The 22,686-nt window shown below is 37.0% G+C and overlaps 2 protein-coding genes and 2 long non-coding RNA genes across 8 annotated transcripts; 3 read left to right on the forward strand and 1 right to left on the reverse strand.

Annotated features, from left to right (window-relative positions):
• The first annotated feature begins 346 nt into the window (after nucleotides 1–346).
• LOC137745630 (uncharacterized) lies at nucleotides 347–3,388 on the forward strand. 2 transcript variants are annotated; one of them, XR_011069703.1, is made up of 4 exons: nucleotides 347–489; nucleotides 1,406–1,501; nucleotides 2,317–2,389; nucleotides 3,154–3,388. It is a non-coding gene; the product is annotated as an uncharacterized lncRNA (long non-coding RNA). The 2 variants fall into 2 exon arrangements; XR_011069704.1 differs by lacking the exon at nucleotides 347–489 and adding an exon at nucleotides 494–568.
• A 3,542-nt stretch (nucleotides 3,389–6,930) lies between these two features.
• On the forward strand, nucleotides 6,931–8,159 carry LOC137744192 (uncharacterized). The gene is made up of 5 exons (XR_011069603.1): nucleotides 6,931–7,093; nucleotides 7,402–7,512; nucleotides 7,678–7,749; nucleotides 7,836–7,937; nucleotides 8,031–8,159. It is a non-coding gene; the product is annotated as an uncharacterized lncRNA (long non-coding RNA).
• Nucleotides 8,160–8,195: 36 nt separating this feature from the next.
• On the reverse strand, nucleotides 8,196–13,878 carry LOC137744191 (choline/ethanolaminephosphotransferase 1-like). 2 transcript variants are annotated; one of them, XM_068484056.1, is made up of 19 exons: nucleotides 13,398–13,878; nucleotides 12,734–12,938; nucleotides 12,168–12,177; nucleotides 12,028–12,078; nucleotides 11,744–11,821; nucleotides 11,530–11,605; nucleotides 11,397–11,419; nucleotides 11,216–11,316; nucleotides 10,924–11,018; nucleotides 10,737–10,805; nucleotides 10,400–10,469; nucleotides 9,785–9,848; nucleotides 9,662–9,702; nucleotides 9,471–9,555; nucleotides 9,226–9,288; nucleotides 8,990–9,048; nucleotides 8,821–8,873; nucleotides 8,610–8,682; nucleotides 8,196–8,386 (listed from the first exon to the last, which is right to left on the reverse strand). In XM_068484056.1, the coding sequence occupies exons 2-19, from the start codon at nucleotides 12,868–12,870 to the stop codon at nucleotides 8,365–8,367; spliced, it is 1,170 nt and encodes a 389-aa protein (XP_068340157.1). In that variant the 5' UTR covers nucleotides 12,871–12,938; nucleotides 13,398–13,878; the 3' UTR covers nucleotides 8,196–8,364. The 2 variants fall into 2 exon arrangements, with proteins under 2 accessions (XP_068340157.1, XP_068340156.1); XM_068484055.1 differs by lacking the exons at nucleotides 12,168–12,177; nucleotides 13,398–13,878 and having other exon boundaries at nucleotides 12,734–12,866.
• Nucleotides 13,879–14,143: 265 nt separating this feature from the next.
• LOC137744190 (uncharacterized) lies at nucleotides 14,144–22,069 on the forward strand. 3 transcript variants are annotated; one of them, XM_068484052.1, is made up of 11 exons: nucleotides 14,144–14,226; nucleotides 15,163–15,740; nucleotides 16,579–16,756; nucleotides 16,863–17,091; nucleotides 17,528–17,667; nucleotides 17,917–18,206; nucleotides 18,382–18,594; nucleotides 18,696–19,178; nucleotides 19,485–20,156; nucleotides 20,684–21,211; nucleotides 21,394–22,069. In XM_068484052.1, the coding sequence occupies exons 2-11, from the start codon at nucleotides 15,486–15,488 to the stop codon at nucleotides 21,622–21,624; spliced, it is 3,219 nt and encodes a 1,072-aa protein (XP_068340153.1). In that variant the 5' UTR covers nucleotides 14,144–14,226; nucleotides 15,163–15,485; the 3' UTR covers nucleotides 21,625–22,069. The 3 variants fall into 3 exon arrangements, with proteins under 3 accessions (XP_068340153.1, XP_068340152.1, XP_068340155.1); XM_068484051.1 differs by having other exon boundaries at nucleotides 14,146–14,226; nucleotides 21,391–22,069; XM_068484054.1 differs by lacking the exons at nucleotides 14,144–14,226; nucleotides 15,163–15,740 and having other exon boundaries at nucleotides 16,596–16,781; nucleotides 21,391–22,069.
• Nucleotides 22,070–22,686: the final 617 nt, after the last annotated feature.

A 22,686-nucleotide genomic window follows, 5' to 3' on the forward strand; every position in this document is an offset into this window, starting at 1 on the left:
AAAAAACCGAGCACAATTGAGTTTAGACCTTAAAATTTTGACAACGTTAATCGAACAATTAAATAATTTTTTCTGATTTCTAGAGTGTAAGGTTAAAAGTAGAGTCAAGAAGATGAAACTTTGAATTATGATTCTCTCCCCTTTTCTTTCTATCCTCTTTTATTTCCTTTTCTCACACTCTCTATTTTGTCTTTGTCTTTCTTTAAAAATTAATATAAGATGTTGAAGTAGCTTAATCGACTGTTCAAATAGGAAGAGGAAAAAAAAAAAAAGTGAGAATCCTTCTCGGTAGGCATTCTCGTGAACATATACCAAAAATGAGAAAGAAGCTGCAAGAAAACGAGAACCAAAGCTGGTAGCAACAATTATAATCCCCAAAATGCCCTTCTAGTTAAAAGACGCGTTTCTCCTCTCTCTCTGAAGAAAGAAAATAACAGAACGCAACACAGCCTTTTAAATTCTCTCTCTTTCTTGCGGAGGAAAAGTCAGGTATTTTCGTATTATTCTTGTACTGCTTAATTATTTTTTGCGATTTTATTTTGGAATTTGATACGATCCAATAGAGTTGGTGAGCTAATTATCTCTGTTTTTTGTGATTTATTCTAGTTTTGGGAAAATGGGTGTTGATTGTTTTCTGGTATGTTGATGTGCTTTGGAAACCACCATTTTTGGTGGTCAGTTGGTTCATTTTCTTCCTGTAAATCCTTTATTTTCTTTGATTGACAATTTGATATTCAAATTCATATGCTTTTTTCTTTTATTTAGTTTATTTTTTTATGTTAATTATTACTTGATCAGTGAGTTTTGTGGCTAGTTGTGATAAAGTTTACATTTTTAGTTGATTGGGTGATTCGGGGATTTGTTTCCAAGTTTTTATGTTTAGATTTGTGATTGGATTATTAGCCAACAGTTGAGCAGAAGCAGGTCTTAGTTTATGTCTGGGTTTTCATAAAATGAGCAAATATTGTATTGGATATGTGTACATACATACATACATACATACATACATATATATATATATATATATATATATATATATATATATATATATATAGTTTTTATTTTTTTTTATATTGCAAGCAAGCAATCCGGTTGATGTTACCCCTGATATGGTGATCTTGCCGTTAATTGCTACCATATCTATATAGTTCGAGCGTAAAATTTTACTTTCATTCTAGCATGTTTGAAGATGGATTTGGCAGTCATTCAGGGTTGGATCTTAGATACATTTAGATGTACTTGTGCACGCACATGTGTGTAGCCAAGCTATGAGCTATTCCGTCAACTCCACCCGACTAGATTTTATATTACTGGAATATCTGTGAATTGATCTTTTTCTTGTATTGATTTACTTATGTATATTTTCTTTTACATTATTTATGGATTTTTAACTTATTGTTTGTAGATTGTGGAGTTATGAATTGGGTTCAACGAAAGATCTATCTCTACAATGTCACATTTGGGCTCTATATGTTGGATTGGTGGGAGCGTTGTCTCTTCAGTATCCTACGTTGTACATCTTTTCTTCTCTTCAATCATCTTGATATTTGTCTTGTTTTAGTTTAGAGATCACATAGATTTACATACTTTTACGATTAACTTATTTCCTTTAACATGTGAGTCTAGAGTGTACAATTAGGAACGTTTGATAACATTTCGATTTTTATTTTCATTTTGTGTCGAGATAGAGGGAAATACATGGGAGAAATGAGGGATGTGGAACAATATAAGGAAAGACACACAAAATCAAACTAAAAACCAAAATCATTTCAAGTTGTGTTCACTTTCAAGACTATGTTTTATTCCTTCTTTATTTCTTCACCTCTCTGTCATCACCCTTCTTCTTCCCTCCATTTTTTTGTATACTTCCCTCATATCTCAAGCACAAAAAGTGAAAACTAAAAACTAAGAACGAACTAGTTATCAAGTAGCCCTTGGCATTTTTCTTGAGCTTGTAAGAAATTTCTTCTTGCTGTTATGATTTGGAAAGGTGCCTCTTCTTTGGCAGTTTCTTATATCAATGTGTACTAAGAAGTAAGAACTGACCATATTTCTGAGCTTGTTTTACTTTTTGCTACCATACTGTCATATATAAGTATCCTAAAAAATTGTGTTTTTGGTCATCAGCATCTGCCATATGGTGCAATGCGATGGTTCTTGATGAATAACCGGAAAAATGCATTTTGGGGAAGTAATACTGATGAGGATTCAAGATTTTTACTAATTATCCCATCATTCTTGGTCAGATTTAGTTTAGGGTTCTCCAGCTTCCTCTCTGCTGTTATATTGCATTTTTCAGTTCCTTAATCTTGACAGATACCTTGGTTGTTGTGTTGCTGTGGTTCGTGTTTTTCAATGTGTCGCGATATTTAATGGAGTTTGGCAAGAGGTAACATTCTAACATCCTTCTCTTGTCCGATATCATTAGGTGATCAAATCTTATCATTATGTTATATTAGACTTCACTATATGTACTTTGCTATGATGTTTTTGGATGTGATAGTATCACGAGCCAGTATGTAATGTGGGATTGGAATGCCATTTAAAAAGGAATCAGTTTACATCTCATGGTTTAGCCTCCTTTGTGGCTTTCAACTTCTTAATAGTAGTATAGATGTTGAGTTTTTTTTCATATACCTTCACTCTAGTTTACTCGTTTATTTTGGGCATAGAAGAATTTCTATCCGTTCATAACGGGCTGTCTAACAAATGCTCGAATTAGTTTCTGAATTCAAGGCACCATAAACAAAACACCTGAACATTTTGAAGGGTTTATATCTCCTTCGTTCACATAATTTCGATAGGTTTTTGTGGCCTCTACGTACTGTCCAGGAAATGTGGCAATCTAAACTGAAAAAGTTCTGAGGTTTTTGCTAGTATTTTTAGACAGCTTCACATGTATACCGTGTGCCATTAAGAAGCATACACACAGAATTCTGCAAGCGAAGTTGCTTATGGATTTTCAAAAAGACGTCCAAAATTAAGAAAACAAATACAAACAAAAGCAAATCAACTGAAGAAATTACTCTTCATTTATTTCTATACAAGTTAATAGTGTTCTTACAGATTATCAGCCAGATGTTTACAGACTGTCATTAGTTGAATTGGAATACTGTAATGTATGTAGGTTTAATTTGTTTTTTTTTTTAATAGTGTCGTGCCAGGCATCTACGGTGAGTCCTGGAGGAAGAATTGACCTGGACTGTTCCCTTCCGGTTGATGACTGCACGATAATTTGAATGCAGCAGCTGCACCGTGTATTAAACTCTGTATTTAGATTTGAATTGTGAACTGTTGACTTTGTGAGAGCAATTGTGCTTGTCCTACACCATTTTTCTCTTGTTTTATTGCTTAAATTTCACTTAATATAGCAGATAGTTTTACTCCATGCTGTATGAGTATGACGGCATTATTCGTCTAACAGTCGTTTTGCCCGTTACATGTTGTGATTCGTTTTGTTTTTCCCCTTCCCGAAAATTGTTATTTATTTGGTTTCTTCCCCATCTCTTTAAACGATAGGTTACTTTGGTCGAGGTTAAGGTTTTGGGACAAAGTGGCATGAATCGCCACTGCGGTTATGTAAACTAGAGAAGTTTAGGATATCGTTTTGTCAAAGAAAGAGGAAAATGATGAGTTGCATTTTAAATCTGAAACGTAAAGTTGAAGAAAAAAATGGATAAGGAAAAACCAAGGCCAGTGGTTGGTTGTTAGTTGTTAGATGGAAACTAGATTAGATTATAAGTAATCACGTTGTTTAGAGTTGCCAACTAATGAATCTTGGCTGTTACGTCCAGCAACAAGAAAAACGGTTTAACGACTGGAAGCACATGGGGAAAGCATGTGCTGTGCTGTAGCCTATAGGAGCCAGTTGCGATTGCTTAGATGATGGATGCCTTCATTTTACAATAATAAATGTGATAGCTGTGGTTGAGGCTGTTGAAGATTACAATATAGGCATAAAGATATTGAAAATGAAGTTTTTTTTTTTTTTTTGTTTTTGTTTTTGTTTTTGTTTTTTAAAACGACGATATTGGGACGAGAACTTAAGCTAAACCACACAATAGACCAATTGAAATTAGGATTAGAGTTTAGGTATCGAATTTCTCATTCATAAAAGTCAAACATGAGGCCTACTTAATAATGAAGATTGAGAACATGAGGTCCCTACTTACCAAATCGTATGTATTAAAGTTTGTGATTTTTTTATTTTTTTGTATTTTTTATAGCTAAAATCTGAGGTATCCCACACTTTGAAGGGTAGGACTAATTCCTGATGGAGCTCGAACAGGCTAAGAGTTTGGGATTTGAGTAATGTGTAAATGTATATCATACTTTTCCTTTCCCTATAAATGTATCGTCATCTCTCACGCATTTTGCGCATAATCTTTCTTCAACTAACTTTGTTCTACTCATAGTATCTTGTTGTTAAGCTACATTACAAGGAGTAAGATTCAAATTTATGTGCAAACGGGACATACTCTGTTATAGTCCGTTCAAAATATCATGAATTTAGAATGTTAACAAAATTTCTAAATAAAAATAGAGAGATACTAGCAAGTTTCTCATTAAAACCTTTTTGTTCTACATTCTCAGCTCCCTTTTTAATTTTGCAATTTCTAAGTCACCCTTTATTAATCAACTCATCTTAAAATCAATCAAATATATAATTTATGTTGTAAACATTACTAGTTTAAGTGTGATTGTGTAAATCCTATATTAGATTTGATTCTAGTTATCATTTCCTATTGTATCTTGTATTCCTTGGGGATTAAGGAATATCTTCTCTCCTTTTACTACTATAAATAAAGGCACAAAGTAGGAGGGATAACAACACACATTCCCCTACAATTCTACAAACACATCTCTCTCACTCTCTCCACTCTTGCCGCCAGCCCCTTTAACCTTGTCAGATAAAATAGACCACAACACATTATTAGCACACTCCTACCGCTGCCTTAGGAATCTGATGTTGAAGAATTTTTTTGCATCAAACCAGTTCATCCATATCATCACGCAATCAGGTTCTTTCAAAACAACGGTTTTTATCTTGATATTTTTGCAGCCTTGATAGCATGAACATTCACTATAATGCATGACCCAACTTTACATTTTACGAATTTTAAATTCTACATAAAATGTATATGCCTCATAGTCATAATTGTTGAATTATGTGAATTTAATATTGGTTATGAATTGCATCAAATATATGTTCATGCATTAAAATATTAAATTTAATATGCTTTGGAACCCAGGACCTCGAGCACTCGCCCAAGATTGCAGCTTGTGGCAGAACCGTGCCGCAGCCGAGAGCTCCAAGTGAATGTTTAACTAATATGCAAAAATCACATAAAATTTCGAATATCAAAAGAGTTGTGTATAAGTATGGTTATCTTCTTAATTAAAAAGAAAGGTTGTTCCTTTGGTCTTGGGTGGCTCAACTCAAAATTTTCCTGGTATGTTGAAAATTCAGCAGCAAAAATCTCCATACCACCACATTTTGTGAACATTAATACGTTGAGTGATGGCCAATTAAAAATATGCAATCCTGGACAGAAACTCGGAAGTAGATTATCAAATTCCATAAATGTTACTTTAGGTACCGTTTGGTACGTGGGACGGGACGGAACAGAGTGGGACAAGGCGTTCCGTCCCACGTTTGGTGTGTCTAAAATGAGTGGAACGAGCTGTTCCACGGGACGAGTTTTGGGTGAATTTTCGTTCCACCTCACCCCCCTGGAACGACTCGTTCCACATCCGTGGAACACAAAATTATACCATTTCCGTCTCCTTCTTCTTCCTCCTTGTTTCCATCCGAGGGCATCTTTGCTCCCGCTCCGTTCCGTTCCGTCCTGTCCCGTCCCGTCCCGTCCGATTCCGTTCCGTCCCGTCCCGTCCCGTCCCGTCCCGTCTGCATACCAAACGATACCTTAGAGAACCCGAACTCCTAGTATGTCGTTGTGATCTTTCTTCCTTCATAACAATTTCCTCCATTAAAATATGTTATTGTGAATAGTAACTACCATGTCAATCTAAAGCTTCTCTCCCGCTCTCAAATTTCTCTCACTCTGTGACCTCCGTCTCCATGATTCCTCTGCAAGTCCACCACCTCCCCCCCACCTTTCCTCATTTCCCAAACTACTCCTCTCCACTCTTTCTCTTCCACCTCTCAAACTGTCAAATTTTCCCCCAAGCCGAACCCCTATTCGTCTTCCCCAATTTTGCTATCCAACCCCCCCGCAAATTTCTCAGAGCAGCAGGAATCCAAACGTCGTCGCTTTGTTGAAATGAGGAAGAAAGCACTGAAATTTCCACCGAGCTCGAAGACTTGTCGCCGGACGGCGTCGTTTATAAGAAGACGTTAGCGTTGGTGGAGTGCTCCATGTTTGCTGCTCTCACTGGCTTGGTGTACTTCCTCAGCAATTCTCTCGCAATTTAGGTTCGTTGGGTTGGATTGAAATTTGGGTTTCTGATAATTTAGAGAAAAACCCAAATTAACAGTTTTAATTTTGTCGATTTTGTAAGCTATGGTGTTTTTGTTACTGTTGTTGCGTTATAAAGTAGCAGCCTTTTCATATTTGTAGTTCTTCAGTTGGTATTAGGCTACATTGTTTCAATCTTTGATTGGTTGCAGAGATATACAAAAACAAGTTTTGAACTGTATCATAGCTATTCGGTTCTAACGTTTAAATCCTCATAAGTTAATTTTCAATTTCTTTTGTTTTTGGTATGAATTTGATGTGTATAACTAGTGTACTCATGTCGGGTTATGCAAGAACTTCGCTGTGATTATCTGTGATGTTTTCGGAAAACGCCTGCTAGTGGTGGAAGACGTAATGATAAGAGCCTAAGAGGCATGGGGCTAACGAGAGTTTATGCATTCTTGTATAGGTTATCTTAAAAAGGTTTGGTTTTCGTGCAGGATTACTTTGGCTGGTGCCGATAGTGATCACCTCAATGACCCGCCATGTTTAAACTTAAGAGATTGATGTGGCGTTTTCATTACATAATTGCCATTGTTTTCTGATCGTGCTAGGTTGCAACAACTATGCTATTGCTAGACTTGTCTGGTCCGGTGAAAGCCTTAACCTATTTGGTGAGCGTGCTATCTGTCCTGTTGTTGTTGTCATTATTGTGAATTAGTATGTATTCTGATTCTTCGTGTTCAAAAAAGTTGCTTCTTAATACTTGGAAATCTCTCCTCTCATAGAATAGCTGAGATAGGATAGTTTCATAGTTCTCCAACCATTCCAGACTAGTGATCCATACCGATTGACCAAGATGGACTAGCTAGTTCATTGTTGTTCTAGCCACTGTCGCTTTTACTTTGAACTTTTTTTCTTAAAAATTTTGGTAAGAACCATATGATACGCACTTAACATGCTAATTAATTATCTTGTGCAGCTTAATCACGGTTTAGTTGGTTTTACGATGGGAAGTTTATGGAGGTATGAAGTGATTCAAATTAGTTTACGCAGTGGCTACGGATTACTTTTTTGACATCACAGTTTTATGGTGAGTCTACTTCAGTTTTAACTGTTATGTTTCAATTTTCGTGTGCACAATTGTAATGTTTTCTCCCTTATCCCCCAAAGTTCATTGAATCTGTTCGAAGCAGTGGTTGTCTCTTAACCAGTTAAAACGCTTGAGTTGGTGGTAACAGTTCTATTATATGTGCAGGTTCGATCACTGGGTGCTGTAGAGTATGTCTTGATATCGTCGTTCTTGATAAGTGAAAACATACTTGCTTTGGTAATTAACCATCCTTTGTTTGATATTCGTTTTATGTAGTACCGAGATTTGATATGTTTTTTATTTGTGATTCGGTTTGCTTGCAGATCACTATAAACATTCATGCTTCTCTAACATTCATATTTACTACATCGGGCATCTATTCAGTCCCGTCAATGGAAGCGATTTATGCCTGATTTGGTTATCAGGTATCTCTCTCTCTCGCTCTGCCCCTTGCATATGCACTCTTTATATCCTAAAGTTTTTAAGACTTTATATTTGTAACATGTATTGATTAATAGCGGATCCTTCATGTTCTTGCTCCACCTACTGTATTCGGTGTTCCTTACGAGGCTCGGGATGAAGGCATCATTACGATTGCCAAGATGGCTGGAGAAGGCTATATAATTTGACTTCCTGTAAGTAAGAACCGCAACTGTGGTTTCATTTCTGTAAGTAAGAACGTGGCGAAGATTCAGTATCATGTATTGTCACATTAGTCGTCATTGTTTGCTTACATTCTTGTCATGTATACATAAAACTACATTTTGGATCGAAAACAGGCAAATGTTCTATTTATCGAAACAATACATGAACCGAGAATAAAAGGTACCCTAAAGTTGACACCAGCATCACTCAAGCTTCCTTCCTAGTTACCCTGTAATTCAACAAGAAACCGCAAGTTAGGATCAAAAGTACGGTATCAATTGGCACTCCAAAGAAAAGGAACAAAATTTGGTGAACGGAAGCAAACTGTCGTCTAGGTGAAAGAAGAGCACAGAACACCGTGCTCAATCAAATTTCAGGCTGTATTAGTCAAAAAATTATTTGGACTTGGGTGAGTAATATGCTTCGATTCTGAATGTAACACACATTCTCACCTAAAGCAATAGATTCCCAAGGCTGTTGTGATCTCGTGAATGACTGATGTTGCAAAGTGAAGATAGAGTGTCGCTGCATTCAGAGAAAAGTGAAATTCAGCCACGAGGTATGGTACCGTGTAATGAAATTCGTAAGTACATACTACATCCGTAAAAATGGTAGTGTGTCATGTATTTCCAATACGTAAACCACCATAACAAATTACCATACCTGTAAATGCACAGTAACCAAGAAGAACCAAGCTCTCATCAACCAAAGGAACCCTGCAACAAAGAAGTAAACAGGAAGTTCAAGAAATCAGAAACATCTAGACTACCAAGAACAGAAGAATCATGTTTTTTCTCAAAGAGCTCATGACATGATATCAAATACAACATACCCATCGTTCAGTTTAGCTGTGAGTGCATTTGCAATGGCAAATGGGAGATACAACAATGACTGCACAGAATAATAAATATTGAAGTTAGTCATCTAATCTGGTCTTCAATTATAAAAAAAAACCAGCAGAAGTTGTTGATATTAACCAATTCTGAGAAATATGATGCTGCTATTACAGCGTTTCCAGCAATACACTCAACAGACTAAATTTCCAGCAGTTTTGGGATTGTTACATACCATGCACATTCCAGTTTTCAAACCCTTTGGCTCATCACACAAGTGCGCAAGAATCAACCTTCCCTGCCAAAACAGAGCTTTCCTTTCAACAACAATGGTAGAATAAACAATTTGGTTGTCTACAAGACCCCTTAGAATGACATTGGAAATCTAGCACTCACAGCACCGATAGTAAGCAATTACATTCGAGATGGACAAACCACACTTTCAAAAGATACGGTTATAAAGAGACATGGATATGTTACCACAAGGTACCCAAAAGCAAGCCCACTTCCCACAACGACTAAATGTGGATAGTTCCCCATAATGTCAGCTGGTGACAAGTAACCCCTGCAAATAAATTATTACAACTTTGAAACCATTTTTTAAAAGAAATCAAAAATAGCAATAAGTTTAAGGGAAAAAACAGGGGTGGACGCAAAGTATAAAGACATACCATGCCAAAACTCCAACCAAAAGGATTACAAAAGGGTAAATCTGAGAAGAAACAACATGAAACACCCATTAGGCCAATCCAGTGTCTAGAACTAGCATAAAATCCGAAAGATAAAAGCAATACCATTGCCAGTGCCAAAAGCATACTTGCTTTCCTTGCTTGAACAATCTTATGAACATTGGACACACTGCACACAAGCATAATCCAACATAAGGTCCAAGTGTCTAATGGCCTTCAAAGGACTGTTCTTAAGTTTATACGTGAGCTCTGAGCCTCTGACACATGAATAGTTTGGGGAAGTGGTAAACTATACCAAGGCACTCACATAAAAAAATAAAAAAAAATAAAAAAAAAATCATGTGAATGTTAACACCAGATTGCTGTTATATCTATAGAAAATGGTAATATTAATTCAATCCCATACCCCAAGGAATTCTAGGTTAGTAAGATCATGAAGATAGCAACATAATAGTTCTGAGTTCATGCCCACAACGTGTGGTTAGCAATGCAACCCTGCTTCTGTAGCTTGAGTCTTCACTGATATGCCAACAGTAGTATGGATAACAATTTACAGGTTCCACATAGAACCATTAGAAAAATTACAATTGAGTTGAAAAATTCATGATACATGTATTAAGAGCTCAGGAATAAGTTATAAAGGAAAAAACAGAAAGAATTATTATACATGAGAAAGTTAGACTCAAATTTCAAAAAATTAGGGAACAGAAATTTTCATACTTGAATGTGAGCGTTGGGATGACAGCAAAAGCTATCATTAGATACAACACAGCTTTGTTTGTTGGGATTTCTGAAGTAAAAAAAAAAAAGGAACTAAATTTCGGACCAACTGCAATGGAAGTAGTATATGTTGTGAAGCAGCCAAAATTTATTCATCCACAACAAATATAAAAAAAGGTAACCAAACCGTGTACATGTCAAAGAGACATTGAGCTCTATATAGATAGGTACTGCAAATTAAATACAGAAATATAGCATGCAGTCAAGTCTTGCAAAATGTAGTGTTTGATGCCAAATATCACTTGTACGGTATCAACTAAATCAGGATCGGCCTTACCACTAAGAATGGGGACCCAACTCAGAAAAGGCAAAGACTTTCCAAATTGTAGAGCCCACCACTCAGAACCTGAAAATGTAAAGAAATAAATGTACTTAGAGAAAAGAAGAGTTTTTAGATATTGGTTTAGAAGTTAACTTCAAGCTGTACATACAAGTAGAGTAGCAGAATGAAATTAGGAGTTTACCAACGACAGCTGTGAAAAAATGGGCCAAATATATCAGCATTAGACCCTCCGTGGGCCCATTAACAGCAGGAAGGATTAGGGTATTGGTAAAGTAACTGGATCAACAAAGTCATAAATCAGAACATTCTATTTTTACATGTGAAATATTCTATGCAGGGTCATGGAGTGAACAAACTTATATGCTAGCATATCGAATCAACCTACTCCCCCACTCCTTTCCCCAAGAAAAAAAAAAGAGGTGGTATATTCCCGAATGACCAATAACAAAATCAAACTCAGTTGGACAACTTACAACTCCCAAGTAGCAAAGTAAAATGGAACAGCTGAAATCACCCAGAACCAGAAAGTAGATCTTCCAAACATCGCAGTACTTCCAAAGGCCAATGCTTCGAACTAAACAAGCACATATAAAATATGAAAAAGAAACTTGAATTCTAGGGTACCAAATGACCAGAAAAGACAAAGACACATACCGCACACGCAAGGGCATCACAACCTGCAATTCATTGAGATCCGCCAGAATATAAATCATCAATATTCAATTGTGAATATACCAAGGCAATAGAAGGAAAAAAAAAAAAAAAAAACATGATAGCAGTGCATTACCATGGTCGAAAAGTTCCCCCAGTGGACTCGAGGAATTTGTCCGTCTTGCTTGTTTCCCATCAACGGCATCAAAGGTCTAAGATTTTTTTGTGAAAAACAGGAAAGTGATAGAAAATGAGACAACGAAGATAGAAATAAAACAGCAATGTGTAACAATAAATAGGACACCACAGAAAAATCAAAGGCCACTCTGCTTGGATGTATTTAAGCAAACCTGGTATAAGAAAAGTAGCAATCCATGAGCGAAATTAACCCATCTAGGAGGAGCTGAATCCAGTCGTGGTGAATATATCTGGGAAAAACACATAACACAAATTCACGGGAAGCTTACTAAATAATAACATTCCCATTTTAAGCATCATGCACACCATAACCAGAGTAAAAGATAAATGTGAACATTTCTAAAACTAAATGTGAAGCTTGAGTTAAAAGATTAGCATTATAAACAGGAAAACCTAACAGCAGAAAATTAAAAGATGATAAGAAAAAACCACTCACATAGCCAAGCAGAGCGGATGTGAGCAAGAACATGAATCCTATTAGAGTTATCTGGCAAAAAAATAAAGCATAATCATCAATAGAAAGGCAACAGTTTCATAAAAACGATTAAGCATAGTTGGGAGTAAAGGTCACTCTACCATGTTGGGCCTGAAGAAAAAGTCAGAAACGGAAGAGTGGGAAGAAACCAGGGAAAAAAAGGAAAACGTTAGCAAACATCAGCAAAAATAACAAACATGTGATGTTAAAAATCATAATCAGTGAATGAGAGATTATCTAGTCTCAGAAAAAAAATGCTATAAATTTTCATTCTTGTAAGTCCGCATTATCAACTACAAGAAATATTCCATCTTCTAAGCAAAACATAGAAGCATATTGCTGGGTTTGTAAATTTACATGAAGTCAGCTAAAGATCTCGAACTCGACATGCAAACTACTACAAATGTTTGCTTGTCCATTTCGAAGTATTCTTAAAATAAATGTATCAAACGTAGACTAGTGAATAACATAAATCCATGATAAACCCAGCAGAAACTACAAAAACAGAAAACTTATGCACCTAAATTCGAGAACAAAACATGAGCGCTTATAACACCAGAAAACTCATGACCTTACCCACCAATTAAAGCCAAAGAGAAGAGTATATAAAGTTAACTTAAATCAATCAGTAATCAATAAAATCAGATAAGAAGATTAAGAAACTTACGGCATCCAAAGGGGAAAGATTTTAACGAAGCTACTCCAAAAGGGTTGCAAGACATATTTGGCAGTGTAAGAGTGATCCACGCCACTGTACTTGTATTTATGCAAAGCAGCCACACCATGTGCCCCAATATACCCCATCTCTTCCAAATCAAGCTTCGATTTTTCACTTCGAAACAAAATTGCAAATAGGCCTCAGTAGAACCAACCTGCCACCAAAACGAACTGAAATAACTCAATCCACGCATCTGAACAAACCCATCACTGAATACAATCATACATGCTTGTAAACTTGCCAGCCAAGATAATTGGATCAACACGAAAATCCAAGTTCAAATTTTTGTGATTCAACACATTAATGATCTCATCTGGGTAATGCCCAGAATGCAATAAACATACCATATTTGCCTAAAATTATATAATTTATACTTTTAGCAATTAGAAATTATAAATTAGAAAGAAAAAAAATTGGAAAAATCTGGTAAAATTACTGTTTTCTTTACAAAATTATCATCATCATGAACAAATTTAACCCTATAATTACAGGCTTAATTCAACATATAATTATATGCGAAAAAAGCAACAAATTCAAACAACATATTCTAAACATCAAAACATAATTTAATGTAAAAAGCAACAAATTCTGAGAAAAAAATGATTTCACTCACAAATATGCGAAATTGTTAGGCACTCTTCAGAGGACCGGGTGATGGCTATCAACCTTCGCGGAAACCTTAAGATTCGGGAATCGACACCGAAATTGAACGAGCCGGCGGACGGCGAGGTAATTGAGATCTCAAATCGATTTGGTACTGGATTGGAACGAAAACCCTAGGGATTTTGATTGCTGCTTTGCTTAATTGGCCGTTTTGTTTTTCTGAAAACCAGAGAGGTGTGGGGCTTATTTATAGGTGACGTGAGAGGGCTTCGACGATTTGCCCACTGCGTGATAGTTTAATTTTTATTGAACGGATCATATGGCGGTGCGAATCTGTAATCGTCGGCAGTGACCGAGTGGCTCCAACGCCAATCGTCGTCTGAGCGTGGAGGTGTGGTAGGGTCGGATTAGTGATGAGCTGTTTCTTCTCGCCCTGTTTATTTCTTCAATACTTTTGGGAGATATTTTCGGGGAATGATTCTTTCCGCTCCTTTTTTCTGCTCCTTCTTCCCTCCCTGTCTCATATTTGAACGATGATAATTAAGTTACGTCATCATCTCATCAGACCACCCAACTCTCCCTCGCACGCACACGCGCCAACGCCATCTCCGTCAAATCCAAGTACCACCACATTTTTCTTCACCCAACAATTCTAATCCCCAAAATGCCCATGTATTTCAAAGAATCGGTTCTCTCGTCTCTCTCTGAAGCGTTTATGCCCTTCAGCAGATTCCCTGTTTCTTTTCAGAACAGAAAGCAACACAGCAAGAGCTCCTTTAAATTCTCTTTTTCCCTCTCTGTCTCTCTCTCTCTCTATCTCTCTCCCAGAGGAAAAACAGGTGATTTTATTTTCGTATTATCCCCTTCTTCGGTAAATTTTGATGATGTGAGTTAATTTCTGAGCTAATTATCTCTGTTTTTGTGATTTATTTTCGTGTTATCCTTTTCTTGGGTAAATTTTAATGATTTATTTTGGAATGGTGGGATCCATTTGAGTTGGTGAGTTAATTTCTATGCTAATTATCTCTGTTTTTGTGATTTATTTTAGTTTCTGGACAATGGGTATTGGTGTTTTCTGGTATTTCGGTGTGTTTTGGTATTGGGAACCACCATTCTTGGTGGTTAGTTTGTTCTTCACATTGCTCTTCTTACCGTTCCAGTATTGTTAGTTTCGTATCTCATTTTTCTTATCGGAAGTCCTTTTTCTGGTGGTGGGCATGGTTTGGTTTGATTGGTACTGTTCAAATTCATGTGATTCTTCTTTTATTTGGGTTTTGAAAATTATAACTCGATTCGTAGATTTGTAGCGAGTCATTGTTGTGATGAAGTTTGAATTTTGAATTTTTGAGTCGATTGGGTGTTAAAGTTTGAATTTTGAATCGATTGGGTGTTAAAGTTTGAATTTTGAATGGATTGAGTGATTCGGGGATTTGTTTCGAAAATTTCATCTTTCGATTTGTCATCGGACTATTGGCCAACTGATGAGGAGAAGTGGGTAGACGAACAAATCTTGTATGGATGGATTATATTCTGTACTGAAAGTAGACGAGCAATGTGGTCCATGTAAGAGCTGATATAGTGATCTTACCATTAATTGCCAATATGTGAAAAAAAAGCATCTACGTAATTTGGGGTAGAATTTTACTTTCATTTCTAGCATTTTTAGGATGGAATTGGCAGTCATTCAGGGTGTAGCTGTACGACATAGGTAATATATCCTTTTGGAAATCCATGCAATTTGTTTAATTGTTAAAGTTGTTTCAAATTTGTTTCAGTTGGTCAGCGTGAAGGGTATATTGTACTGTCAGAGTAACTTCGAATACAGTCTCTCGCGTCACTTGTCTACTGAATGTCTCTGTTAGAGGAGGAACGGTAATTGGGGTCTGTGAGGGGATTGTGTTCAGCACAAGGATGCCGACGATGGCATAGCTACTTGGCTATCTAGATATTGGATTGGAAATCAAGTGGAACATGGATTAGACGACACCAACTTCAACAAGAGCCTCCAGGGTTTGTTGGTCATGAACTGACATTCTACTTGTCTGGTGACAACATATTAATGGTTACGTAGTGGCATTCAGCCTTGTTTTTTATACTAATGGAAGCCTCACCTCAAGGTCATAAGGCTCCTCGCAAATTTCTGTCGACTGGAACCCAGAAAGATCTTTGCTTTGTTGTGCGAGAGGGATCATTGGCTGACGTGGATTCAGCACTAGGTTTACTGAAGAAGAGTGGTAGTGATATAAATTCAAGAAACATTTTTGGTCTCACTCCTCTTCATATTGCAACATGGAGAAACCACATTCCCATTGTTAGAAGGCTTCTTGCAGCTGGCGCTGACCCAGATATTAGGGTTTGTTACTTTACCGATCTTTATGTGACATGAATGCTTTTATGTTGTTGATAGTGGCTATTAAGTTGTTTGTTTTATATGCTTGAAATTTATTTATAGGAAAATTAATGAAAGGGGCTTGAAAACTTTGAGTTTTAATGATAAGGACAAAATAAAGGGTAAAGTGAATAGTACCAGGATTGACTTTTTAGTGTAAAAATGTGGTTTTTCGTTAAAGTAAACAGTACCGCAGGCTTTTCGTTAAAACTCCCTTTATTTATTTCTTATTGCCAATCGTGTTTTTGAGTTGCTGTCTATTGTGACTTCCATAAAATTCAGTTAATCATACTTGCAGTTAAATAAATGTTCTAGGAAATAACAAATTATTAGAGACATAAAGCAACCGGAGGTCAAGGATATAATCTAACTGCTATGATATCATCCCATGATATGATATCATTTGTTTCACTTAATTTCCATGTTGAGTTTCTAGTAAATTGCAAATCTAAGTTTTTACCATGTACAAAAATGGTAAATAAAAGAATTACCCAATTTTTAGATAACTGCAATTTAAAACTGTTTGGCCATGAATTTTTACAAATAGGCCTCATTTGCAAAGAATGTGACAATTTTGTGATTTTATGGTTTTTTTAATGCTTTTACTTTCTGAAGGCTATAATTTCCAATTATTTCAAACACTTTGATCAGTAAAGTAAGATTCATTCATATAACAAAATGAATTGATATTTTGAGTGATACTTTTGTGTTTTGGTTGGGTTTTCATTTTTAATTTTCATTTAATATCGAAACTGGTTTTTATGATTTCTCTTTGCATGGCCCTTCGTATCCTTTATTGCAGGATGGGGAATCTGGATGGAGTAGCCTTCACAGAGCTCTCCATTTTGGTCATCTTGCAGTGGCAAGTACACTTCTCCAGTCTGGTGCTTCTATCACACTAGAGGATTCTAAATCTCGAACACCTATCGATCTCCTCTCTGGGCCTGTCTTGCAAGCTCTTCAAAATGGACACAACTCTGGTATCTACCGCTGTGTTTCGCCAAGGTTTCTGAGGATCATAATATATTTTTTCAGACTGATCTTACTTGTGCTTAGAGATTAGCTGATTCCTGTTGTTGTCTTCAGTTACGACGGAGGTTTATAGTTGGGGAAGTGGTACAAACTATCAACTTGGAACTGGAAATGCACACATACAAAAGTTGCCATGCAAGGTTGATGTTCTTCGTTGTTCTTTAATCAAGTTGGTTTCTGCTGCTAAGTTCCATAGTGTGGCAGTCACTTCTCGAGGAGAAGTCTACACTTGGGGGTTTGGAAGAGGAGGACGACTTGGTCACCCTGATTTTGATATACACAGGTACGGACATTTACTATGCTATAAGTTTATAACCTTGGTTGATTTAGCATTTCCACATGCTGTGTAAAATTAGGTACCGAACAGTGCTTAATGTGTGAATTGTTTGGACAAATTAAATTCATTAACATAACCAAATTTAAGTGTGTAATACTCCTAACATTATACATCCATGTATGGGTACACTATTATGCTTGTCCTTATGTGTGAATGTAGTTTCTAAGTTGAAGGAACTTTTCATCTTGAACTTATAAAAAGATGAGATGCAAGGGAAAAAAGCAGTATATTTCTGAAGGTTTATTCACTGTATGAACTAGAAGTCGAGTTTTGTCACCTTTCACTAAAAAAATGTGGCTAATCAGTTGAAATCTGCATGCTTTACCTAGTTACACTTTTTTGCGAATCGCCAGTCAAATCCATTTTATTATATGCATTTCAGCGGTCAAGCTGCAGTTATCACACCGCGTCACGTGACATTTGGTATAGGGTCCCGTCGGGTGAAGGCAATTGCGGCAGCTAAACATCACACCGTTATTGCTACGGAGGGTGGGGAAGTGTTCACCTGGGGGTCCAATAGAGGTAAATCATATGGGGATTTAAACTGCCAACTAAAAGGGTTTGCAACTTTCAAATTACTTACTGATCATAATAAAAGAAACACAAATTATGTATTCTTTAGTCAATGGTTACATTCACAATTCAACTTGTAAGAAAGTTGTTTTGTTTCCTTTAATGTATTCGGGCATTAATAAATGGCTCATCTGTGATCAATTTATTGCTGAGATTGACGACCATAGAAAATTGATTCATTCATGTGATGTTATGCAGAGGGTCAGCTTGGCTACACTTCTGTGGATACCCAACCTACACCTCGTAGAGTGAGTTCCCTTAGGTCAAAAGTTGTTGCAGTTGCTGCCGCCAACAAGCACACTGCTGTTGTTTCAAACGGTGGTGAAGTTTTCACATGGGGGTGCAATAGGGAGGGTCAGCTTGGCTATGGTACATCTAACTCTGCTTCAAACTACACTCCAAGATTAGTTGAATCCTTGAAGGGCAAGGTTTTTAAAGGGGTTGCAGCAGCAAAATATCACACAATTATCTTGGGAGTTGATGGAGAGGTAATTTTTAACCTGATTTAAAATTGCATATTTTTCAATAGGCTCAAACATTAGTATTTTTATCTGGTATTCAGTTCACGATACATTTATAGACTATGTTCGTACCTGGGATCTTGTGAAAACTTTCCTCTATCTGCCTTATTTGAGCCTAATTCTGTATGTATTTATGTGCCAGGTATACACTTGGGGTCATCGCATTGTCACGCCAAGACGTGTTTTAATTGCAAGAAACTTGAAAAAGAGTGGAACTACCACTTTGAAGTTTCATCGCAAGGAACGGCTTCATGTGGTTTCTATAGCTGCAGGGATGGTATTTAGCACAGCTCTGACAGATGATGGCGCATTATTTTATTGGGTGTCGTCAGATCCGGATTTCAGATGCCAGCAGGTTTTACTTTAGTAAATTAGTGATTTGTTGATTGTTTTATCCTTTGGGCGACGCATGTTAAATCACTAATCTTCTCTCTGTTCTTTTGTTTGTTTGTACAGCTGTATTCTTTGGGTGGAAGAAGTATGGTGAACATATCTGCAGGGAAATACTGGACTGCCGCAGTTACAGCTACAGGTGATGTTTACATGTGGGATGGGAAGAATGGTAAGGATAAGCCACCAGTTGCGACTCGGTTACATGGTACGAAGCGGGCTACTTCAGTTTCTGTAGGCGAAACACACTTGTTGATTATTGGCTCCCTTTATCACCCTGCCTACACTTCCAATTACCCTCCGAAGCAGAAGTCAAATGCCAAAGATGAGCTAGAAGAGCTTGATGAAGATCTTATGTTCAATGACATGGAGTCTGACAATGTTTTACCTACTATCCAAAATGATGATGCTGGGAAGAAGCCCATACCGAGCTTGAAAAGTCTTTGTGAAAAAGTGGCTGCAGAGAATCTAGTGGAGCCACGAAATACTATTCAACTGCTCGAAATTGCCGATTCACTCGTGGCAGATGATTTGCGGAAGTACTGTGAGGTATTCTTTGACTGCTCAATAGTTGAAGGAAAAGTTATTTAACTTTTAATCTGCTCAAATTGTACCCGATTTGAATCTCTCTCCCTCCCTCTGTCTGTGTGTGTGGTTGGATGGGCGTATCACTGATGGCTGAAATTATCAGATAGGTCTTTGTATTTTCCTAAAATTCGTCCAAAAAACATTTGATATTTGAGCTGCGCCATTGCCTTATGCTTCTGGTTTTGCAACTTGTGATGCAAAGCTTTCTATTTTACATGTTATATTAATTGATTTTAATTATTGGGGCTGTTCTTTTTTTAACTGCAGGAGATTGCCATACGCAACCTTGACTATATTTTTACGGTATCATCACAAGCTATTGCTAGTGCTTCACCAGATGTTCTAGCTAACCTTGAAAACGTATTGGACCTAAGGTCATCTGAACGATGGAGTTACCGTTGTTTCCCAACTCCTACAGCTACTTTTCCTGCTATTATTTATAGTGAAGAGGAAGATAGTAACGGTGAGGTTCAAAGGACGCATGACGGCCATACAGAGCCATCCATCTGGAAAAATGAAATCCACCAAAGAGCAGATTCCTTTCTTCAACCCAAAGATGATCCAAATCATGGTATTGAAAAGCAAGTTCGAGCCTTGCGGAAAAAGCTGCAGCAGATTGAGATGCTTGAAGCAAAACAGTCTAGGGGGCAAGTTCTTGATGACCAGCAAATTGCAAAGCTCCAAACGAGGTCAGCTCTAGAGAGCTCGCTGGCTGAGCTTGGTGTTCCAGTTGACACACCACAGTTGAAGACGCCATCCTCAGTTTTGCTAGATGGAAAAGGGAACAAAAAGGTCGAGCCATCAAAAAAACAGAAGAAAAGGAACAAAAAGATGGCAACACAAGTGGATATAGGGTTGTGTTTTTCGGGAAATGAAGTAGAACGAAACCATGCAAATGGTTTCTTGAATACTGAAACCTCTCAAACCTCAAAGGATAAGGTGAGCTTGTGAATTTTTTGAATTAATTTTCTTATCAAGATTGAGTAAATGATGGTTATCGACTACAAATCTATTGTCAGTTCATGTTAAGCTGATTTCGTTTTTCTTTTGTGACGTTTGAAACTTTAAATGGGCTTGGGAATCTTTTCAATAATAAGGATTTATGGGTTTAGCATGTGGATAATGAAGCATTATGTAGATAGAGGTATTGAATTTGACCTTCCCTTAATTACTTCCTATATAACTTCACCCCACCTAGATGGGAAAATGTATATATTAAACATCAAGGCGCACACACTAGCGCAATCATTCAGCTTGATCTTGCCATGCTATTTACTCACTATTATAACTTGCATTTCTTAATTTTCATCAGATTATTGCCTTCTTGCTAAACAAGGGCTTGATTTTTGTGACCCTTGCGTTTGTTTAAATATGTCATACGGCCTAGTGCGAACAGAAATTTTATATTATGTATGTCGAGCAATTCATCTCATTTTCTAAATTGTTTGAAATTTTACGTGTGATAGGAGGAGGATGCCATGATTGAAGGGATTGCGACAAGCCAAACCAATCAAGAGTCAGCTTTGTGTGTTAAGAAGGACAATTTAAACCTAACAAATAACAAGTGTTCATCACCAATAGTGTCCAAGAAGAAGAATAAAAAGGGTGGACTTTCTATGTTCTTGAGTGGCGCTCTTGATGATGCCCCCAAGTGTGTTGCACCCCCTCCACCTTCCCCAAAAAGTGAAGGCCCAGCATGGGGTGGGGCTAAATTTTCCAAAGGGTTTGCATCCCTTCGTGACATTCAGGATGAGCAAAGCAAAACCAAGGAGAGTCGGTCAACTAGGAACAAAAGTCACCCGGAAGATCCTTTCGATGATAGAAGTGATGGAAAGATTCGTCTGAGTTCATTTTTACCTTCCAAGCCGATACCATTGGTTTCAACCCATACTTCACTGGCATCTGATGGAGATAGAGGTACACCTCGTTGGACTGCTTCAGGAACTCCTCCCCTTGTTTCTCGCCCATCTCTGAGGGACATCCAAATGCAGCAGGTATATGATTTGCACCCTCTTTCTCGTATATTATGTGTGCCGACATTTTATTATCTTTCTTACGTGTTAGGAATTCTGTATTTTAACTTTGGGTTACGTTCTTGTTACTGCATTGCGAGTGATGATGTTTTGACGGATTTAATTTACGGAACTCTTACCCGTCTTTTTATGTCTCAAAGCAGGGCAAGCAACACCAGAGTGTATCCCACAGTCCAAAGACAAAAACCTCAGGATTCTCAGTCACAAGTGGTCAGGGTTCGCCACTGGATACTTGTGGAGTGAACCGCTGGTTCAAACCGGAGGTAGATCAACCATCACCAATTCGGTCAATTCAGATCGAGGAAAAGGCTATGAAGGAGCTTAGGCGCTTCTACGACAGTGTTAAGATTGTCAAGAAGCCGATAGTAAATTAGGTAGAAATTTAGGATAACGTAGCAGCACTTGTTTTCTCCTCATCCTCCCTTTTATTCTCTTTTTGGACCATTTTTGCTCTATGAAGGATAACGATAAATGCAGAGGTGTAGGCATAATAAGAGACCGTGCAGGATAGATTTCGTCATCAGTCACTCATGAGAGTCGAACATGAGGCCCTACTTAATAATGAAGAATGAGAACATGCGGCCAATACTTACCAAATTGTAAAGATTAAAACTTTGTGAATTTTTTTTTATTTTTTTTATTTTTTTGCCGAAGCCTGAGGTATTCCACACCTCGAAGGATATGACTAATCTTCAGTGAGGTCCAAAACACAAAGTTTGTGATTTGAGTAATGTGTAAATGTATCATCATCTACTTTCCTTTTCCTATAAATGTATCGCCATGTCTCATGCATTTTATTTTGTGCATAATATTTTCTTCAACTTTGTTCTACCCTTATTATGTTGACGTTAAGCTACATTATAGGTAGGGGTGGATTTTGTCAAATTACCGTGCCAATTGAATTACCAATCGTACCAAATCGATTTTGTGTCAAACTTTTGTCCCAATTGGTAATGGTACGGTTATGTACCGAACTGAAGTTTACTGGTACGATATTAGTATTCGATACCATTACCACGATTACTGTACTGTACCGAAAAATATAAATCTATATTATTATATATTTAGTGTTTAGTACATGAAATATATATAAAATAATATATATATATATATATATATATATAGAGAGAGAGAGAGAGAGAGAGAGAGAGAGAGAGAGAGAGAGAGAGAGAGAGAGAGAGAGAGACAGGGAGAGAGGAAATCTTTAAGGGAAGAGATCCTCATTTTTTTATAAAAATGGAAATTAATTGTGGAATCCACACTACATCAAACTTTAATAATCCGAACCATCTATATTTCAAGTTGCACCTCATATATCATCCTTGCAAAATATTAGCCAAATCGGAAATGTTTAAGACATCTAATTGGGTTCAAAGAAATTAACGAATACTTTGTTATATAAGAAACAATAAAATTTTAACTTGATAATTAAATAG

The sequence above is a fragment of the Pyrus communis genome, chromosome 9, assembly GCF_963583255.1.
Source record: "Pyrus communis chromosome 9, drPyrComm1.1, whole genome shotgun sequence".
In the NCBI taxonomy this organism is placed as follows: Eukaryota; Viridiplantae; Streptophyta; class Magnoliopsida; order Rosales; family Rosaceae; genus Pyrus; species Pyrus communis.